Source organism: Glandiceps talaboti, chromosome 6, assembly GCF_964340395.1.
Source record: "Glandiceps talaboti chromosome 6, keGlaTala1.1, whole genome shotgun sequence".
Lineage (NCBI taxonomy): Eukaryota > Metazoa > Hemichordata > Enteropneusta > Spengelidae > Glandiceps > Glandiceps talaboti.
In genome coordinates this window covers 22,143,092-22,166,430 of record NC_135554.1, presented here as the reverse complement: position 1 = coordinate 22,166,430, position 23,339 = coordinate 22,143,092, and the positions used below count along the sequence as shown (strand labels likewise).

General features: G+C 36.5%; 1 protein-coding gene across 1 annotated transcript; it reads left to right on the top strand.

The window, feature by feature from the left end:
• The first annotated feature begins 513 nt into the window (after positions 1–513).
• Positions 514–15,545, top strand: LOC144436068 (calcyphosin-like protein). The gene is made up of 4 exons (XM_078124735.1): positions 514–887; positions 3,199–3,376; positions 7,710–7,919; positions 12,448–15,545. The coding sequence occupies exons 1-4, from the start codon at positions 760–762 to the stop codon at positions 12,544–12,546; spliced, it is 615 nt and encodes a 204-aa protein (XP_077980861.1). The 5' UTR covers positions 514–759; the 3' UTR covers positions 12,547–15,545.
• The last annotated feature ends 7,794 nt before the right edge of the window (positions 15,546–23,339 follow it).

Below are 23,339 nucleotides of genomic sequence, written 5' to 3'. Positions count from 1 at the left end.
TAGGGGGGGGAGGGGTAGCAAAGAGAATAATAATGCATAAACTATAGAACTACAAAGTGTCTATTATCATTCAGTAAACTATGTTTTGGACCCCTTCAGTTTGGTGTTAGAGGGAATGTGCCGGTTTCATCCACAAATGCATGGTCTAAGACAAAATAATGACCGACCGACCTATATCATGACATTGCATGTTTATACAACTTACAAGGGGCTCATTGTCTAGTCACTGTACTGTGAGCAGTGAAAGGAATGAAGCCAAATAAGTGCAATATTGTCGATATCAAATCTTCAGGGTTTCGTGGAAATAATGCGTATTACATCATTATTGAGATATAGAAAATAAAAAATAATGTACGAGAACTTTTTTGTTACTTTTAAAAGTGAGTAACATGTTTCTCCAGATGTCCCTCGCACTTTTTGTTTCTTGCCACCCCTTGTTGAAGAATAGAATAGTCAGGAAAGGACTTGAATAGCTTTGAATAAATTAAGTGTTCATTACACGCACCCTGTAAGCGTCACCATCCTATTCCTAGTGACCGTCTGTAGACAGCCATTTTGCGTCGGACAAGAAAACAAACCCTCTCGTATTCCAAATTGTGCTAGTAAGTTGTTACTACGAGGAGCTCAGGACAGCAACAAACTTGCTGTACACCACACAGACAGACAACAGTATCGATTTGAGCGCCGGTCGCACTTGCATCGCCAAGTACTTTGTGTCTGCACGTACACACCTCGTGTGATCGATAACGAAAGTTCAAAATGGAAATCAACGAGAAGGAATTACAGATGGAAGCACAGAGCAAACTGAGAACAGCAACCGACCCTATCGAAAGATTACGACTTCAGTGTTTGTCCAGAGGGTCGAAGGGAATCATTGGTCTCGGAAGGTAAAGCGCTTTACATTTTAGTGTCCCGAACATGGATGTGGTTCCCATGGCCATAGCATATTGTAGTTTCAAATTGTTACTCGCAACGAGTTTGCCATCCCGCCACTCCCAGGTATCGGTTGTATTGTCATTTACTCCAGGTAGTTAATGGTTACATTTTTAAGTGTCTTGCATAACATAACGAAAGAAGGTATGTCTCGTCATAGTATAATCAAAAAATTGTACATGGGAATATTGATTATAATTTTATATTGCGATTGTAACCTTCATGCTCCATTGCCCATTTTCTCATGCATTACAAGTGATGGCCGGGGGCGTGGTCGACAAGGCAACGGCTAATAGTAAAAGTGGATCCGCACTATACACACCCCTGCCTCGTGAAAATTATGGTTATTTTAATTTATCTTTGTGAACTAAAAGTTCAAGAAACTCGATTCGAAAAAGTACCCTCGCATGCGCATGCATAATGCATCACATACAAGCGCTAGGCGCGCACCCTGACCTTTTATGGTACAATGTATTTATAAATTGTCACCATGTATTGTAGCAAAAAGGCATTGATCTGTCGGGTTCATTGATATGCAAAGTGTCGTGTAGCAATTTGTATGGCTAGGGGTGATGACCTCTTGAGTCTTAACTCAATCTTCATTTCTCCCCTTACCTGAAATTACTATTGTTAATTTTTTCACTATGAATACATTTTGTTTATAAAGAAGCCCAGGTATTTTAGTGTTTGGGGTGTTCATTTGTTATTACATGTAGATAGAAAGGTCTGGTCTATTCAAAATGGCCCCATCTTTTGTCCACTGGTAAGGGTTGGGGTATTCATAAAGTGGAGCAGCTATGAACAGATTTATACATGTTCAAACATACAAGATAGTCAATAGCTAATATGGATATGATGCATGTTTTGTGTTCTCTTTCATGTGGATTCTGTATTGTTTCACTGTTTTGTGGTTCATTCCTATCTCTTCGTTTGTATACTGTAAAGATAAGAATCAAATGCAGTAATTTATTGAAAATATGCCATCTCTTGAGTTGGTGTACTGTAAAATCTAGCTGCAATAATTACAGCGTTTGTGGTGATTTTGAGGGTTTTTTCTTCTGTTTTATGCTTTTTTTATTCTGATGTTTAACTGGAAGCAAACGCTACAATTCCTGTAACGTTAACACAACTAGATAGAAGCAATTCAGATCTGAATCGCAAAGTTGGGTAGATTTTTCTGTTCAATTACGCCTTACCTGCCAAAAAATCCTATATTTCCTAACGCCAAGAAATGTTCAGAGGTACCCCAATGCTGTCAAAATGGGCAAAAGTAGCAACGCATGCATCATTTTGAAACGGTTACTCCAATAGTAAGCTGACATCTCCATCACGTTTTCAATGTGATCTCGTCTATTTGAGTTTGTCCAGCAGGAATTGTAAAACTTGCTCCCTGTTAAGCAAGAAACAAAAACCCTCAAAATCTCAACAAACCGTTACAATTATTGCAGCTATATAAAATGATAATAGAGGATGGAGTCAAACTATGGTCAGAGATTTGTTATTGTCCACTTGGTATCTAACCAGTAACCTTGACTCCCTAGCATGATCATGAATATGTAACGAGTTGGGCAACCAATCTGCAGTTGTGCCCCATTAGTTGAAACTTTTTTGTTTTCTTCGTTGGGACTCTTCCAATGACATAGTAATCCCACTTAAAATTGAGGACTTGCACCCAAAGGACACAAATCATGGTATACATGTCTATATCAACATGTTTATAATGTCAATAAAATAGACTTTGAGCTTGACTCTCAATGAGTCTGATGCCAGTAAGTTTTCTGAAACTTTTGATGAAATGGTCATCAACACAGTCACTGCATACATTACAGTGAAACCTTTGGCATGGCACGTGATGGAACATGTTTTTTACACAAAGATAGACACCTTTTAATCCCACAGTAACTGAAGCACAACATCAATTCACAACTCGACACACACACACACATCCAATTATTGCTAGTTGTTTTACAGTGCAGTAGAAATGGCTTCTGAATCAACTTTCCTCTACTGATGAGCCATTTGACTTCTTGTCTGCTGCTACATGGGTGGGGGTGGGGGTTGATTCGTCTGTGTATAAAATGTTGTATACCCTCAGTGAAATACCGCTGCTGCTCCATTCCTACTGTATCTAATTGCTACATGCAAACTTGGAAGAAAATGAATGATGGACAAAACAGTGCACAATGGAAACAGCAATGGCAAAAGCAGAATTTCATCATCATGTGTTTTGAACAACTTTCTAAAAAATTGAGTTTCTTGTTACAGAGTGTTCCGAATTATGGATGATGATCGTAGCAAATCTCTGAATTTCGACGAGTTCAAGAAGGGATTGCACGATTATGGTGTCCAAGTCACTCCAGATGAGGTTTCCACCCTATTTCAATGCTTTGACAAAGATGGAAGTGGTACCATCAATTTTGATGAATTTCTACTTAAACTGAGGGTAAGTTTGCCTAAAGTAAAGCCACCAACAGGTTACAAACAAAACGTGATTATTTGTGTGACCAGGTACATGCTTTATACAAGATGTTTGTCATGCTGTCGACAGTCCAAATTTGATGACATTGCATCTTGCATGTATGGAAAAGTTATAACATGTGGGTAGTCTGTGAAATATGACCAATGACTAATGTGCAGTGTAACAGACCTTTCCAAACTATGCCATGGTGGCGCTATACTTCCTGTCTGTCTGTACCTTGGGGGTATACACGGTATAGGTTACTCAGTTAATCATAGAGCACTGCTGCTTTCCTCGATGTCAGAACAATACAAAAAACATCTCTGATTTACACTTCCACAGAATACCTAGGGACAAAGCTCTTACGAAACTGTATTATGAGGTGATGATACCCCCAATTTGAACGAGGGCGCTGTATTCTCAATTTCCTGTTTGTAGTCTGGAGTGACCTATTAAAGAATTTCTTTAGTCCGAATTAATTAAATGTTAGTTCTTAGGTCACCATGGAGATGACATGACATGTAAGTTGTGCAAATACAATGATGTACTAACTTTCTTATCAGGGAGCAAATTCAACTTCTATACTTGGTACCGTAGTCAAATTTAGCTAAGTAAATTGTTTCTGTTATGTTGAGTAGTCTATGTGCCAGAACTGCTGCTGGTTTTAAGCCATGTACCAGTACAATATCTGCCTACATAAATCCTCTGGTAGTGCTGCTTTCATCCATCATTTTACATCCTCTCCTGTCTGTGACCTTTGACCTGTACCATTTTTGGTGTGTCTGGTAGTATCGAATGCTTGATAATTTTACACAATTTGTAACCAGCCCCAAATATCATTTTACTGTTTTAATTATATTTTCAGTGACTTTATAAATTGCTGCCCAATACTTAATGTTTCAAAGCCCCAATTATGAAAAATTATTATATTTTTGTAATATAAGCACTCTGATGCAAATTTTCTGTAGTTCTACCCAGGAAATTATTTGATATTGAATATTTCACATTTATTTGTGGAAATCTGAGAAGCTTGTGTGGTTTTGACAGGCAGAGAGGATTGATGTAAAAAATTGGTTATCTTATAGACTTATGATTGTTCAAATTAACTACATGGTATTAGATGACGAGGTCAAATTTAGCCAAATGAACTGTTTCAGCTACATGCACAATCTTCTATTGTTTTCCAGTGGTCTAACAGACTACCACATGAAGTATGTGTTTAGTAGTCTATGTACCTTGGACCACTGTTAATTTGGTAGTCTAGATATGATGTTTAGTAGTCTGTCGCTATGTACCCTGGACCACTATTAATTTGGTAGTCTAGATATGTTTAGTAGTCTATGTACCCTGGACCACTGTTAATTTGATAGTCTAGATATGTTTAGTAATCTACTGTATGTACCCTGGACTACTGTCATTTTGGAGTTAACACTTTGAAGTTGGATTTATCCGGGTGGACTTTTTCAACTACAAGTTTTTAGCTCCGCTGTCAGCGAAAGCTGAAAGCGTAGCTTTAGGTATAGGTGGGTATTGAGGTATAGAGAGTAGAGTGAATCATAGGTGTCCGTCAAACTTTTATATTTTTACTATCTACTCCGGAAGTGACAGTCAGAATTCTTCGATATTTGGTGTGCATGTTCCCTGGGGGGAGGCTATTCAGATTTGTTCATGCCAAGTTGATCTGTGCCATTTTCAATTTTTTATGATTTTTTTTCATAAAATGTCATTTTCATCAACTCCTTGAAAACCTCTTATTAGATTGCTTTGATATCTGGCGTGTTGATGCGCAGGGGGTAGCTTACTCAGATTTGTTAATTTCAAGTCAGCACATCCTCATTTTTATTTTTTATGATTTTATATTTGTAATTTGAAAAAAAAATGAATATGTTAATGAGCATAATGACCGACGCCATATTGGAAATCAGTCGACGAGACTTTAAGTAAACTGCCACTTTTCAAAAGACACTATTGACGTCAAACAAGCAATGTAATATGTGCTATAGTCATAATTCTACGCATTGGGCGCCCAAATGACAAGCGTTTGTTCGAAACAGGGTTGTAAACTTCAAATCAGTCCGCAACATCCTCATTTGCATACTCTATCCTGATTCGACCAGAAGCTGAAGGTGACCTCATTTGACCGAGCGATTTTCCACAGCAAGCATCTTGAGTATCAACACAGGACGTTCTTGGTACTCACTAAAATCACACTTCAGACCCACTATAAAAGTGTGATGTTTTCAGATAACATGTAACTTGTGGTTAATTCTATATTGTCGTGCAATTTGGAATGACAGTGAACCAGAATTCAGACAACTTGCGTAAGGAAGGGCATGCCAGACATGCGGTTGAAGTTATGGCCGACAGTTCACATGTAAAGTTAAACGACATGAACGTGTCTTGCCTTTCCAAAATGCAAATATTTGGCAAGTAAAAATAATTAAAATAATTACAACTTTAATTTGGCTTTAGACTTTGCATTATGTTTTGCGTATCTTTCCCCGTTTTACATGTAAATCCGAAAAGGTTCTCTCTCATCATGTCATCAGTGTCAGTGATCATACCGCGCGGGGCTGCTTTGAGTACGAGCGAAGTGAGGCATGTTGAGGTATTTTGTTGAGAATTATAAATATTGCGAAATGTCAAGTACAAGGTTTAAATACAATGGAATGATGAAAAAAATGGCAGAGTCTGCTGACAGGCGCCGGTCACAAGAAATACTGTGAATTAAAATATCAGACGATGTATGCATTAATCGCCGACAATCCACCCGTATGCATGAGGGACTAACCCGGAAGCAAGTCGTTGTCAGCCATACGTTACAGTGGTAACATCGTCCGAGAAATCGCTGCGTTCAGAGTGTCATTATTCACAGAATTGTTGTTTTCGAGTGAAAACCCGTCTTGAATTGTATAACTCTAACAAATGAAGACATGTCAAGTTATATTTTGAAAGTTGTATCGCTAGTTTGAGACGATTTTCTCACGTACTATAGTACTATCGAGGCTTACTTGGAAGTAGTAGGACCTTACTCCAGTTCATCGGGAAGTTTAGCCAGTCCGATAATTCTTTCTGGTTTAGTTTACAACACTTTTGATCAATCACGCAGATTTTGTTGTTGTGATGAAAAGAAATAAAAAAAAAGATCATTTCAACCATTTCGTTGTGTTTTCTTTGTGAAAGGTAACCGAACATGAACGAGTGTTACCACTGTAACGTATGGCTGAGAATGACTCTCTTCCGGGTACTTAACTTGAGATTGTCGCCGTACGGAAACTAAGATGGCGATTAATACATTTCTTCCCTATATATATCTACCACAACTAGTACAAGTTGAATGTTGTTGACTTTGTAAATTTGTTAGAAAATTGAAATTCAAATTGCCTCAAAATTATTTTAGATCCCTAGTTTATTTCATTCATCATTAAAATTTTCCAGGGTTACAGCTGTAAGACACTGGAATTATTTATAGCCAACCTCAAAATCCTCTTTTTTTCTTTTTCTTGTGTGCATTTCCCAGTCATTTTTTTCTGAGATTTTGTGCAATTTTTCATAACAGTAGATTTTTGTTATAAAATGGTGACTATGGTATAAAAGTACAATACATTACCAACTTCTGTGTAAAATGTGTTTTATAGTGAGACATCATATGAAACCACTAACCACTTTATTGCATCGCTAAAACAAAACTGCATAGTGAAGAGCTGATGACCTGAACCACTTCTACATGTCACCAAAATAAAAAATTAAATTAAAAAAACAAACAGCGGAGCTATTCTGACCGATAGGTCGCTTGTTAGTGATTTTCATTGTTTTAACAGACTATCACCTTGAATCTAGTATGTGTACTGTCGTATTGAACACATATTGCCTGGCCATGAGGGCTATAGCACCCGTTTATTACACCCGAGGGACTGTGAGTTACCAGAATCACATGCTATTTCCCGAGGCCAAAGGCCGAGGGAAATAGCGTGTGATTCTGGTAACTCACAGTCACGAGGGGGTAATGAACGTGTGCTATATCTCGAATATAGGCCAGGCAATATGTGTTTTATAATATACCTCATGCTGTGAACTCGCGGTGGCAGACGACATCGTCGGAAGCTGCCATTTTGACCTGCTGTGAACGCGCGGTGGTCACGTGACCATGTAAATGTTGATGGAACTATTTCCCTAGGGAACTAGTCATTCTATTTTCCTATCACGTGACTGATTCTAGCAAATCATGGCACAGCATTATCACTAGGTATATTATAAAGTAGTCTATCTACCCTGGACTGTTGCTAATTTCTAGCCCTGTAACTCTCTCCACTCCTAGGGACCAATGAGTGTATGCAGAATAGAGGCCATCAAAAAAGCATTTAAGAGAGCCGATAGGTCGGGAGATGGTGTGCTCACCATTGAAGACTTCAAAAGAGTATACAATGTGAAGAAGCACAAAAAGTATATGAATGGAGAATGGTCTGAGGATCAGGTCCTGAGACACTTCTTGGATAATTTTGATTCTCCTGGCGCTAAAGATGGAAAGGTGGGTGCCAAATGCTTCAAATTTACCGAGAACTGCTTCAAATAACAAATGAAAGTTTAAACTTACAGAGTCAAAAAATTCTTTCAAACGAATTGCAAATCTTTGAAGTACAACCATGAGTGATACCGACAGGACATTGGCTAACATTTGGGATTCTCCTCCAAAGAATTTATTTGACTGTGTGCATAGAAATTTTGCATTTGTAATTGAAGCCAGTGTCTTTGAACAGTCAGTCATGCTGGGATTAATGTAAGACATTGTGTCAATTTGTTTATAAATTTCCAATACTTGGAAATGCTTCATCTTACACTAATTTGTTCCTCAATGTCAAGAAAATTACTGGATGTGTTCCCTCTGGGAATGGGGAAAACTACATGTAATAAAGGTTTTCATATTACTCCTATATCAACATGCCATGTTCATGAATTTGAGGGAAAGAATCTACCATTATGGCCTACATGTATATGTGGTACCAACGAAGTAACAGTGGATAGTATAAAACCATTTATCAAAATATTCAGTAGTTGTATACTAGAAGTCCTGTATTTTCAACGAAACTTGATTCATTTTGCGATTCATTTTGCAATCATGGTGTTCATCAGTGTGCTCGTTAAACCAATATGCAGATGCATTATGAGGCATGGCAGTTTGTTTAGACAGTACAAAATTTTGTGTTCCCCTATCCCTTACTGTGCAGCGACTCACAAGCAAATAAAGTTCTTGTCACTTTGACCAATAACGAAGCAAGTTCTCGTTTATTATAACATATTGCTCATATTCAGAGGACAATGTGTACGCCTGTGTGACTCAGAACCTGTTGTATTTTTGTCGTCATAACAAGCTTATCTGCACTTCATGTTTCCCTTGGTATTTCCTGATATTTTCCCATCCCGACTCTCGAGACTTCTAGTGAGTAGTTCTTATCCAAATGAAGGTGTTCTCATCATTTTCTTTGATGAAGTGTTGTTGTTATTGTCAGTAGAAGTGTTTTACCAGAGTTGCCATGTTGTATCAAGGTGTGTCCAACATAACACTGGTAGAGCCCGGCAACCCAGAGTGGTTACAAACATTTTTAAAAACCACACATAATCTTTTAGAGATAGTATGATTGTAATGCCAATAATTTGGGATCATGAGACTTGCTGTTGAAGCATATAGCATTAGCTTTTTAATATCAAAATCAAATCCTGTGTCTACTGCATCAATATTTAAAGCTGTTGACTGTTATAGCAAGCACACATTCATACTCACGCACACACACACACACACACGATCAAACACATACATACATACATACACACACACACACACACACACATACACATACACTTACACATCAAATTCAAAAAATTCAAATATTCAAGAATTTAATTCAAGATAAGGCAGTCATTGACAAAGCAAATTACTTAGCATTGTGACATACATGAGCCACTATGAAATGGCAAATTTATTATAAGAGGTTTGTATGAATGATAGTTAATATCTGATATTTATTTGTATATGTGTACAAGAGAACAAGTTAATGGTTGAAACTGTTTGCTGTTTGTCTATTTGTTTGACTGTATTCTGACAATGCTTGATTTCCATAACCCCTGTGAGACACGGCCACCAGAGTTATGTCAGGTGTCATCGTTAAACAAATTTCCATTGAATTGTAAGCTTGTCTTCCGACTGTTCTTTTCCTAATTACCACATTAGCTCTTCCAAGAACAAAGATTAAAATTTGAATGGCTTCAAAGGCAAGCTTGAATATTAGAATTAGGGTATTTATATGGTGACTTGCCAACGAAAAAACATTATCCACACTGTTTTGAATAACGCACAAATGCAAAATAAAACAGAAGTAACCAAAATCAATCAATATTGAAGAGGTATACTATATTTTGGATTGAAATTTTTTTTCATGTACCTCTAGGGTAGCTGGACATAAATCTCCTGGGTTATACAGAGGTCTTAAAAGTAACAAATTCAGTATACAAACTTTATATGTACTTTCTGTGTTGTGTATCCAATATATTAATGTCTGTGTAGCAATCTGTTGTTGTGGATTCTCTGTGCGTGATCATGGACTTTTCCTTCTCTGTGAGGTCTGTTTAACAGGCAGTATGTTACAAAAAGTTCTCCTGGTACTAAAGGAATGGCTGTAATTTGAACATTAACATACATAAACTTAATCAAAACAGACTTAAGTCGTGCATTGTAATAATTGGATTTCACTTAGAGCTGTTTCAAGTTAGTAGTTTTAAGGCCACGTTCGTGCATTAGTGTTTTCTTATCAGTGGATCCATAAGGATTACATAGGATCATTCTTTTGTTTTGGACCAACATTTCTATAACTTTGTCAGCGTACTGTTTTTTCTCACCTAATGTTTTAATCTTTTTTACAAAATGGGCATCATTAACTGTTAGCTCAGAAGACAAGTAGTCTAGTATGAGATTTAGATTGCCACAACTAATTGAGAAAAATGATTGCAGTCACCCATGCTATCTATTTTTCTTAATTAATAGAGCCAGGTGGACTAATATGCAAATGAGTAATTTATGCGTAGTATGCATTTTCACTAGAATACCAATATGTTTTAAAAGGGAAAAAACATGACAGGGGTAACTAATGTTGCGTTACCAACTCACCGCCCGTAGAAAGAACACTTGTCTTGTAGCCTCTGTATATCCATTTCTTTGCATTTAATGAAATCATCCGACCATGTTAAATATTCCTGTCTACCTTGATCTAAAAATAGTATACTACTGTACTATTAATGGTATCAGATTATTATACTGACATAGCGTGACACAGCTGACGATTCTTTTCATAGTAGTTATATAATAAAATCAGCAGTTATGATACTCTTTAGTTTTTTTGGTGACAATTCCATTTGTAGTTACTGTAGTTTTATAGTGGAATCAACATTTCACATTCATGTTTTGTCATTGTCATTTTTAGCTGACTACTATTCACAGTAATTTTACAGTGTTCTCCCCAGGATTTGTTGATAGGATATCGGCTCATTAGCATAAATTAGCATAAATCTACATATAATTATATTCCCGAAAAATCAAAGTACATCATAATTCATGTATCAAACAAGTAGTACATGTACATGTGGCCAAAGGAAAGTTGAAGGCCAATTTATTACTTCAAAATATTAGCACCAATAAGAAACTCATAAAGCAGTGTTATTGATTATTATTGTTAGCAAAGCTGAAATTATTTAAATCTTAAAGTCCACAGATAAATTAGACTTTCGAAACACGAAAAGTTTGTGTACAGCTACCGACAGACATCGTGTTAGTCCGAAATATCGTGATACACGAGACTTACTATACTTCCCTATGGAGGACTTCAAAAACTCGCGATAGTTTGTGACGTCATGGCCGCCATATTGGAAAATCCATGCTTTCATCGTAGTCGTACGATGTATCAGTCTACAATGTCAAACTACAAACTAAACATGTTTTCAGGGTAAAATTGAACATGAAACTGATAATCGGAGATAACATCGCACTTTATCGAAAGGTACATTAATCTGTTCAACTCTTTTCATGACATTGAAGAATGCACATGCTCTTGGGTTGAGACTAGTCCTGCTTGCATACGGAGGAATTCGGGACTCGATTCTGACAATTGTCCCTCCCCCAAGTTTAGAGTCAAGTCAGTAATACAGACTCGTGCACCGTCATGTAAGCAGGACTAGGTTGAGACATACTCGGTGTTATCACTGTTACTCTGTCACTCTAGACACTGAATGTCAACTTCATGTGTTTCTCGAACTTTTATACTTTATAATTATAGCAAAATGGCACGGCATCGTTTGATTTTATAGTTGTCAAAATCTGGCAGTTCCGACATGCTTCTACGGTCGAACCGACATTACGGATGGGCCGGTTTTGCCTTTGATTTACCGAAAGCTGTTGTACCGAGTGTGAATCACACTACCATTAGCGGGTTTACGCATTTTATTCCTATCGAAAACAATACTGACGGCAAACTTCAATGAAATCTGTCTGGTAATGGTAGAGGGTTGAATAGTCGTTTGAATTAATTAGACACTCTTTAGTTTTACTTGCTGCTTATGTTTGAAGGATCAATACAAACGTTGTGAAACAACAAAGTCGTCAGCTGACCGATTGACAGATGAACAATATTTACCAAACCCTATACAATCTGATAGCGTATCGGGACAACTGATAGCGTATCGACGAAAATTAAAGGATATCGGGCCCGATACGCTAAAACCCTCTGCGGAGAACACTGATTTTACAACAAAATCAAGATGGTTACATTAGTCTTTTCTCTTTGTTTAAAGCGATAATTCCATTGGTAGTAGTTGACAACGTAATCAGAATGGTTGCATCTTTCACTATTGTGAGTTTTAGGTGACAATTCCATTCGTAGTAGTTGTATAACAAAATCAACTTAATTATAATAATCTTTCGCTTTCAGAGGGCAATTCCATTGTGTGATTCAAAATAGTTTTAAAATGGATTCGACATGTTTACATTAATATTTCTTTATTGTCTGTTTCAGGTGACTGAAGCCGAGTTCATTGATTATTATAATGGTATCAGTGCATCCATCGACAATGATTCATATTTTTGCCTGATGATTGCAAACTCATGGAAGTAGAAGATCAGAAGATTGGAAAAGGAACATGTATTGTTTGTTTGTTTGACAACAATGCATCCCAATCTTGTCATGTGACATGGTTTGATATAGATGTATTTGCTGTACCTTCCATCCTAAATTTCCCATTTCATGGTGTCCAACTCACACATCAGACTTAGTTCCATGAAATTGTAGTTATTCTTGCCAACTTAGCTTCATGTGAAAAGACATATTTGTGCCGATTTAGGGTATGCGGATAGAATAGAGCTATCAACAACAGCCGTGTTTTAGACATTGTGTGATTGAAACAGTATTTTCCAACTAACAAAATTTCAAATTTTTGCGTGAGATTTGCATAACAAAATAACCTATGTCAAATAATGTGTTGTTTTCAAGAAATGAACAAATCAACCCTAAAATTAGAAAGGCTTAGACTGTACATTGTTGAAAATCTTGTGTTTTGGGAATCATAAAAGCCATTTATCCCAGTGGTTGCTGAGAGCTCTACTCTCACAGATGTCGTTATTTAGCAACTTTTCACAGGAAATTAAAATAAAGAGATACATGTCTAGAAGAGTTTTACAGTATGATTTTAAGGACATTTAGGATGGAAGGTCGTTGAAAATCTCCAAAAAACAAGAAAAAATGATGTAAAGACTTTTTTTTTCCCCTGCAAATTCTTGTATATTTTGCATCTTAGGAGACTTGTATATGCAAAGATTTGTTAAGTGTACTAAAGATACTTTACGAATCAGTTTTTTGAAAAGAAAGAAAAAAAAAACAAGTACGTGCCTTCCCTTGTAGGTGTATTTTCAATAACATTTACTCTTTATTTCTTGAAGCATGAGCAAAATGATGACATACTGAAAAAAAAAATTATAAGCAAGAAATCAAAAGAAAAAATGCATTTTATATGTTTTTATCTGATGATAAGATTTCAAGGGTTTTTGAGGTTGTAGTGTACAAGTATTGGATTCATTATTGATTGTACCATTAATTAAGAGAGTTTTAGAACACTTTTCTGTTTGTATCGCGATCTGTGATTATGCTTCTCGCCTCACTTACCACTTGTAATATGATCAATTTGAAGCTATTATTTTGGTTTGGAAATACACTCTCAAACTGTTTGGTTGCAATGGGTAGTGATACTGGACATCAGACTTTTGACGATATTCAAATGAAGTCATTATGTAAATGAACACTCCTTACTCAGATGAACACAAGAGTTAACAGCGACGTCATGTACATACATGCTAATATTATGTAAATATCTACAAACGGGCATGCTTATAACAACCATTCGGATGTGGGTAATGCTTGATGCTGATAATATCGCAAGTGGTCTCTTAGAAGCGAAGCAAAATCACACAACACAGATCACGGTGTAGACTAAGGAAACACAGCTGCTTGATCTCTCAATATATTAAGCTGCTTGAATTTTAAATATCATTCACATGTAGCTTAAATAAGGATATTTGTAGCAATACTTTGCAGTGCCTTCTTTGTTTTCATGCGATTTTCACAAAAACACATTTTGTATACGTAAGACAAGTTGATGACACATACTTTTGTCACTCTAAATATTAAGGCTTTTGTTGAGAATTTTAACACAACAGTAGTAATGAGATGGAACTAGCTACATTTACTTCATGGTATTAGTCATTGCTGTTCACTAAAATGGAATCTGCTGGATAGAAATATAGAGGCTTACTTGCAAAATTTCTTACAAGCCAGAATATTTGCTGTGTCTCACATGAATGCGCAGTTATGTGGTTTTTACAACAGTTTAAAGAAATTCACACATTTCAAAGCAAACTGGATTCTTTGATCATCAGATTACTTTGTATGTATGATAACATCAACTCAACAGTATGCATGAACAACTAAAAGAGTTGATCTTCAAAAAAATTGACTACGAACCACGTCCCTATCCTGTACAAATCTTGATTCCTAGGTGAACAGTAAACCATTAGGTCTTAAACACCATTTTCACATTAAAGTTAATCATATATCAGTAAGTTTTTTCCAAATTTTTACCTCTTAGACTTAACATACAACTCCTGATGTAACTCTATAGCATAGTAAGATTTGATAACATTGCAAGTTAGTTGTTAATGGTTATAATGACCTTCCTAAGACACATATTACTACTCCACACATGACAACATAAAAACAACTGAAATATTGCCCAATTCATGACAAGTTGCTCATTATATGAATTGAAACAGACAGTATTTGTATTCAATCACTTGCCAACGTGAGGGTTGGATCCTTCTGTATTTTTTTTCTACAAAATATGGTATTGGCACATTTCTAGTTTATATTCATTCATTATTGTGGAGATGGTTACTCCTTGGTAGGAAGCAACTTACATCAGAATGCTCCATATATATATGTTGAATGTGTATAACTAGATGTGTACGTGCATTCATCTAGAAATTGGTGTACGTATTTGCCAAGATTTGCCAGACTTGTTGGATACATCATTTTCCAAATTGATAATTGTTTATACCTGTAGGAAGGTAGTCAACTGATGATGCAAATAATGTCCATATATACAATTTCGTCTTCCTGTGTTTTACCCCAAATGAAAAGAGTTGTATGATTTGGTCATCCTAACATGGATGAACCCAAACAAAGGATAGAAACCCATACCTGATTGGCTGAAGACATCTGTGTTTGGGAGGCTAAGAGCCAACATGGCCTATCACAGTTGTGCTCTCAATGGTGCTTTACCCTTTTTCGAACCCACCAACTTTTTACCTGTGAACCAGGCTTGATACTTTTCTTTCGAGATTTCTGAAATATGTACTACCGATATAGTTTGACTGTTGAAGATGTATATACATGTACATGCACATAAATGTAATAGTGATACAACAGAGAAGTCGTGCAGGATATTTGTAAGTATCAGGGTTAGGAGTCATGTGCCTTTCAACTGATCACTGGGTTTTACTTGCTAATGTAAACTTTAATCAATAATATAGATAATAAATTCATTCTTCCTATTCAATTTAAAATCTAGATTTTCTCAGATATGACTTTCTTGCACAACAGAACCAATGGGCCATTCCAGACTGCACACAGGAAATTGAGAATACAGCACTCAAACTGGGGACATAGAGGAAAACGTCAGTGCTCTATGATTAACCAAGTAACCTATACCATGTATACCCCCAAGGTACACACAGACAGGAAGTAGAGCGCCACCATGGTAAATTTTGGAAAGGCCTATTCAAGCCTGTTATTGGTGCTGACTCGGACTCTGATAATCTCTGATAGCTGTCATCTGTTAGTCACAGTCAGCAATGTAAAACAGGCCACAATTATTAGGTAGTTACTAAGCCGTTCCTTGTTAACAGGGTGGTCAAAAACACCTAGCCCAATTGCAGTGATATTTAAAGATATCTCTGAAATGTCAGACCACAATCAAAATAGTGTCCTGAAAAGGAATGGAAATGTGAATGTTTAGATGGATATTGTACAAGGGAATGTGATTTTGATGGAATATGGGAATTGTTCCCAAGACTGAAAAACTTACGGCAAAATTTGATCATTGTGAATATAGCATGGAGGATATAGACACACCTCAAAGGTATCTAAGTATTGGTTTGACAAACACTACAGGTGGGTGTGAACAAAAAAAAATAATTGTAATGTCTCCATGAAGTGGAATGTACATGCATGCACACTTCAGTTGTTGTCTGAATTGTCTGACAATTCTCGATCAAAACTTGAAGGTTATCTTAATTCACTTTGAACCCCCCACATTACAACCGTGAAATGCATTGCACAATTTACTGGTAGTGTCTATGTGAAGTAGTCTGGGACGAGGCGCACAGTGCCGCCCTGACAGCCACCACTCACCTGCAGAGCTTGCACAAAGTAGCTTCCATTAAATGTTGACCTCTCAGTTTTCACAAGAACACTGAAATGCCGTGTATGATGGCGGCTACAAAAACTGGGCGCAGTGACCCATTTTTACAGTGAGAGTACAAGTAGTGAATACGGCGACCATATAATACTGTTTGAAAACCAGTGTATCGTAGTACACCTCAGACCAAAAAAATTGTCTGGTGGTCTGAGAGTAAATGTACTAAAGTAACCCCCTTGTAAAGTGCCTGTACCACAAAACAAAAAATGTCTCGCCAAACTGGGTGACGTTTATATCAACTTCACTTTGTTATCAGAGAAGTCATTCAGATGACTTGTTGCTGAGTGAAAGTGAAGTGTCACGGTCAGTCAGCTTTTCGCGTTCTACGAATACACTACACCGGTGAAAATTTGATAGATTTGTGCTCGAGGAACTAGTAAATATGTTTTCCCTTTTGTAATCAAATAGGTTAGTAGTCTTAGTAGAATATCGCTGACCGATATCTCATTTAATAACCTAAAACGTTTGATTACTAAGTTGAATTGTCGCTAGGCAACGACTAGTAACAATGATAAACAGGAAATCATATCAAGTACTCCTAACATTCTACGCATGACAGGTTGTTTTGAACATGCACCGAATGAATGTCATTTTGCCGTAGGGCCCAAAGTCGACCTGAACGATCAATCGAAGCACATACAGTCCTAGAGGAACTGTGCTCGAAGATATATGCTCGAAAAGATTACACGCAAGTAAAGCCGTTCACGCTCACTGTAAGCATGGATGTATTATTATAAGTATAAGTGTAAGTGACACAGTTTGATTTGTATTCAAAACCCATTCTATCTACAAATAATGATGTACACCTCAAATTTTCTCGTGGTGTGAGTGATCACACAAAGCAATGAATCCAGTGGTAGGATTTCCCACGAGTAAAAACACCAACGTTCTGGTGCAATGCTATCATGAAAGGTGATGGGGTCATGAAAGTAAAAAATTCTTAACACTCATGCAGTCGACGCAAATTCGCTCTTTGAAATGTAAATGGCCTTATGAATTTGGTCTGAGTATTAGAAAGAGTTCGGAAACGGCACACGTGTTATTTGTCACTTTTGATTTACAACTTCCAGTTATGATGATAAAAGAAATGTTTCTTGTAGAACAGTTGTCGCGATTTTGCTTTGTATACACGTTATTTCACATCTCAGATTGTATTATATATTAAACGTACACCCTTTTAAACATGTACTCCATACTACACGTAAATTATGAAGTACGTCGAGAGAACGTGTTTGAAAAATACATGTAAAAACGGTATTTTTGAACGTTGTCTTTCATATCATATTCAGAATGAAATACGGGAAAGATCAAGCTATGACCTAGTCCTGCTTACAGGTGGTGCACGAGTCTATATTACTGACTTGACTCTAAATAGGAGGGACAATTGTCAGAATCGAGTCCCGGATTACTCCGTATGCAAGCAGGACGACTAGATATGACCCTACTTGAGTTGAATGTAAGCATTGTCCCTAACGAAGTGATGAAAGGTCGCGTTAGCATTTTTTCAAGTTTTCAAATTGTGCACCGACCCAAAGCAACAGAACAGGATCCAACAGGTAGGTACTCGGTGTGGTAACATGTAATCCCCCCCAAAAAAAATCTTCTACATTCCCTACATGTATATACAACCTCGCAATTCAAAAATTGTACACCTAAATTTTAGACCGCGTGATAATTCCAAAACTGCATTACTCTTGTTTTCCACTATATATTTGTCTGATGCAAAGAAAAGTTACATTTAGCCAAGGGAGCAGAGAACAAAGCTTCCCTACTGAAGTTTACGAATAATCTTAAATGCCATCCAATACCATACGCATAACATAATAATGATTCCCAAATTTCGACAATGATATGATGTCAAAGTCAGCTGACATTTAGCCTAGGGTGTAAACAGTTTGACCTCGCTCCCTCCTGACGTTTACGAATGACTTTAAATTGTGTCTGTATGATACAGATGCAAAACAGACTTGATTATGACGAAGATCAGCTCCCTTGGCGCACCCTTCTAAAAGACTAAGAAGGGAGAACGCGATAATCTTAGACCATTCTTTAAATCTCACTACGGGCAATTTGCTGTTCATTGTTGCTGTAGACTTTATGCTTTTCACATAATTGTGAGGGAGGCGAACGAATTAAAATCACAAACAGATTAGTTTCCAACTTAGAAGGACAACAACAAAGTAATTATTGAATGGTATAATGAAATTGCAGTACACGGTGGGATTTGAGGTTACACTCATCTATTGAGAGTAAGGTCACAGGGGAGACACTGCACGTCTCACAAGTAGATCTGTTGATAAAGGTCACACAAAATGTGAGACGGTGACCTGGGCGAGACACTTGAAAGGTCCAATCACTCAAAGTGTCTCCAGCCACAATGTTAGCACTTTTAAAATTCAATTGATGGTATATAATATACAATTTTGGTAAACCATTTTTTCCATTACAAACACACAAACGAAAACGAATGATTTAAACATCATATTAAATAAATATGTACTATACAGACTCTAGCCGCGGCGGCAGACATTAAATGAGCATTATGAATTTGAGATTGATGTGCGCCCTCAAACAAAATAGGACACGATCTTTTGTTTTCTGATGTCCTCCCTGGTACGAGTCCGAGTACTCTGGTACGAGTAACCTCAAAGTACAGTACTCCACCGCTTAATCATTGACAACTGAGACAAAAGCCTACTTCCCGCCTATATGTCTATAGTTTAATTATGTGTACATTATCTTTTCACCGTTTTTTGCCCGTTTGTTTGTCTGTTTTTTGATAGCAGAATATCTAATAATAATAAATAAATTACGGATTGATTTATTAAATAAAATTTCGTGGCCAGATTGTCTATTAGACAATGAGTATTTCATAAGATTTTTATGGTGATCAGTGAAGCTTTCGGAAGCTATGGTAGAATAAAAAATCTAAAATATAATTAGTCTTGGAATGATGCTTCCATCCAGAATTTCGTCTTACGAATAAAAAAACACACGGATTTGATTAAAAATGCAAAAATGCAATTTAATTCAATTAGTAACAACTGCAATCTGTTTTTTTACAGTCAATATTTTTTTCTTATGAATTAGAAAATTCATTTAATTAAAAAGTAAATTCAGTTAAACAGATAACAACAATGTATGTGTTATACATACAATAATTTATCATTTGATTAAAGTATGGAACAGCGCATGATTAAATGTGTAAGAGTTAGTAGATATTAGAGACTGTTCATTTCACCACGAGGAGCTAGCTCCTCTAACTGACCATGGCTAGCGTTGATAATGGCATGCATTCTTGTGCTCTAGTAGATACTTCCAAGTCCGCCAGAGTTTATATGTTTTCGTCCCCGTTTGTCTGTTTTTCTCTTTGTTACTCAACAGGTTATATATCTTCAGCCTGTTGTAGGTTTCTGTTCACTGGCTCTGTTTGATACAACCATGCAGAAACCAATAAGAAACTGCAAATCTAGCTGCAAATCAAAATTTCTTGCTACATTTAGTCAGAATGAAATAAACCACACAGCTGGACTCAGACACGCAGGTGCTAACATTTTGATGTTTGCTTTTTGATGTCGACACTTGGTAACTTCTCTTCATTTAGACAAAATATCACAAGTAACCATATTCATTTCAATCGTGCTATCGTAAAGTATAGGATATGTAGTTTCTTATTGTTCTCCGCGGTTGTATGAAAGAGAGCCAGAAAACAGTAACCTGCAAGGGGTTGTAAAAGAAATTATGGATGAATTTTTCAGGAAAGATTACCAAGGGCGAAGTCATTAGGGTTTGGTTTTGGTAGAGGTCCTATTCCGGATCTGGATTGAAAAAGATTTAATGACTCGGAAGCCATGGCATTACTAGCATCATATCGAGTTTCAATCCTTGGGGGCGATCTTCTTTGCTTTTTGTTCGGCATGAAATTGGACGGAGGTTATGCTGATTTTACTGCTCAGTATTGGTTGTCGTATATGCGATCTACTAAGTGTACATCTATATGGCTAGTTGTTGATAACACATCGGTGTACCACGTGCACCATAATGATATATATATTTCAGTGGAGTCGTTTGGATTGGGTTCACGGTTATTCATTCTCATGGGATATCATCATGTTCAATTTTTTGTCGCACATTTTCCGTGTCTCTGCCGTGTTTCAAACTATTCTAACAAAATAATTTCAACCATGGATTGTTCTTTGTTCAAAGTGTGAATCTCCCCCGATAACAAGTTCATACAGTCTATTAAGTTAATTAACTGAGTTCGGAATGCACGGGTCTGATTTAGTGTCGATGACACATTCCATCTAAATCTGAAATCGACACTGGCCGGCGTTGAGGGCATCCTATAGACATGTTGAAATCAGCGCTTTGACCAACTACATGCACTCTGTATTTGTATTTCCTATGTTGGTCGTTGGCCTCTCTCACTATGGTGAGAATACCAACAAGCAAATATGTCATTGCGTGCCATTATAACAATACATTCAACTTTCCATCATATACTGCTGGTATAAGCTAAATGATGGCAAGCTGACATTTCCAATAACCCAATTTTGGAATCTGAAATATGCATCAAATTCTACACTTCACTATGTTTTGTATCATTGTACCAGCAACAGTTTAGAGCGTCATCGCCATCTTCTGCTCTTTAGATTTTTAGTATAGAATTGTTAAATTTTAACACTAAAACAGCCAGGAATATATAATGTTTGTGATACCCTTAACTTAAGAAAGAATGCCTTATGATACCCCCTAACGTAAGAAAGAATGCCCTGGTTTGTATGATATGCGACGGCAAATGGCCACTGGAGATCGCCTACGATCTGTTAGACTACATGTCAAAAACGTTAGTCTTTACGTGGCCATTTGTCTTGTCTATCAAACTCTAATGGCTTCAGTCCACTAAGGCCTGAACAATTGTTAGGTTCGGGTTACCCGACCCCACTTAGTTTTTCACGCCGACCCTAATTTTTTTCCAGAACAAAATAATAAAATCGAGAAAATTGTGTGAAGTCTCGCAAGAAACAGTGAATGCGAAAACTGACATCAACTTAAAAAGACAATAGAAAACTCTTCTTCCAATCTGTAATGGCTGTACATCTGATGGGAAGAAACCAATAACACAGAGACTATATGGAAAATAATGGAAAACAAAACTACCTGAACTAGACTAGACACTCACATATGAAAATATATATATATATATATATATATATATATATATATATATATATATATATAATAATAATAATAAAAAATCTACCTACCCCACCTATTCTAAAATTGAGAGTAATCGGAACCACTCAGTTTTTTTAAAGGCCTAATAATTACCATTTTATATATCTCCTTGTAAAATTTCAGCGTCGAATTGTTATTGAAGAGGCAAGGAATGTTAACCCTTATACCACCCTTGAAATATCATATAGGAACAGTGACAAGACCTTACTTTGCAAGGTATGCGATGACGAAATACAAGATACAAGAGTGCGTATATGTATCTTGAACTTATACGCCATGCATGCATGGTATGTCCATGGTGAAAACGTTGTCATCACCCCTTCACTTCACAAAATATGGTATAGTCCGATCGATATCATTCGAGGCCATCGGTAGCCGAGATATCTAAGCTACAAGGCATTCAAAGGCTGTCCGTTTTTGTTACGGCTAGCTTAACTTACATCAACACAATGTTTAAATCTAGGTAGTCATGGTAACAATCGAGCCAGGCAATCCCTGGACTTATACACTTTAAGTAGTATGATATAATGGTATATCTTCTGAGTCTCCTAGACTTTAATATTAATACAGGTATAATCTGTGCTAGTTTGTGAAGCTGTGGCTAGAGCAAGCTTAAATCCAATACAAATATTAAAAAACCCGTAAAACGCAAATATACTGTTCAAAAATAAGAGTTTTTGTTCGCATAAAATACAACACATTCCACGGAATCATCAGTTATAGTGACGTTGCCATTGAGAGAATAAATCCAGATAAAAAAGTAAAATCATAAATCTAATATTCAAAAAAATGAAGTCGATGTTTGCATTTAAGTAAAAAATAAATTCCAAATTCGATTGCGTACGATGAAAATAAGTCTGTCTGCATGTTCTGCTTTAGTAAGGAAATTGAATGAATTAATTTAATTCGCTCTTTTGACAATGATTACCGCGCCGCACAACAGCTTAAGTGTTCACCATAATGAAATTTGTACTGAATGTACACACAGGGTCAGTATGCTTAGAATGACAAACCCACTAACCTGAATAAATTCAAATCTAATTGAGAAAATACCATTGATTTTTACCATATTTTTTTTATTGTCACTCCTTTCACAAATTTTCTTGGTTCTAGATCCGTGACTAATTTGCATCTAGTAGTTTCACTGCCTCAGTTAGCAGTAAATCGCTTTCTTCTGTACCGATCACGCTTCTGGCGAGGTTGGCGAGATTTGAAAGAGATTTCCAGAGAAAATGAAGAAAAAACTGTTCTAGTTGGAAAATCTACAGTGAAAGTTTATATTATCCTGTAAGATGATACGATTAGCAGTTGTGATATATTTACATCGCACGTTACGACTTATCATTTCGTTTCAATTGAACTTTAAACGATGCGTTCATTGTTCTACTAACGAAAATATAGACTAGTTTTAATACTGCAGATCTCTAAACTGACATAAAAATACAATGATGTTGAATTTTAAAGTGAAAAGTATTCATTCGTTAAAATGATTAAATGACGTAATATTTTGGAGTGAAAGTATTACGTTGATCAAATCGTGTACAAGTGTTCCTTCATATGAACGATTAAGTGGCGTTGTAAAAGTATAACGATTGAGTGACGTCATATTTTAGAGTAAAAGTATAACGATTGAGTGACGTCA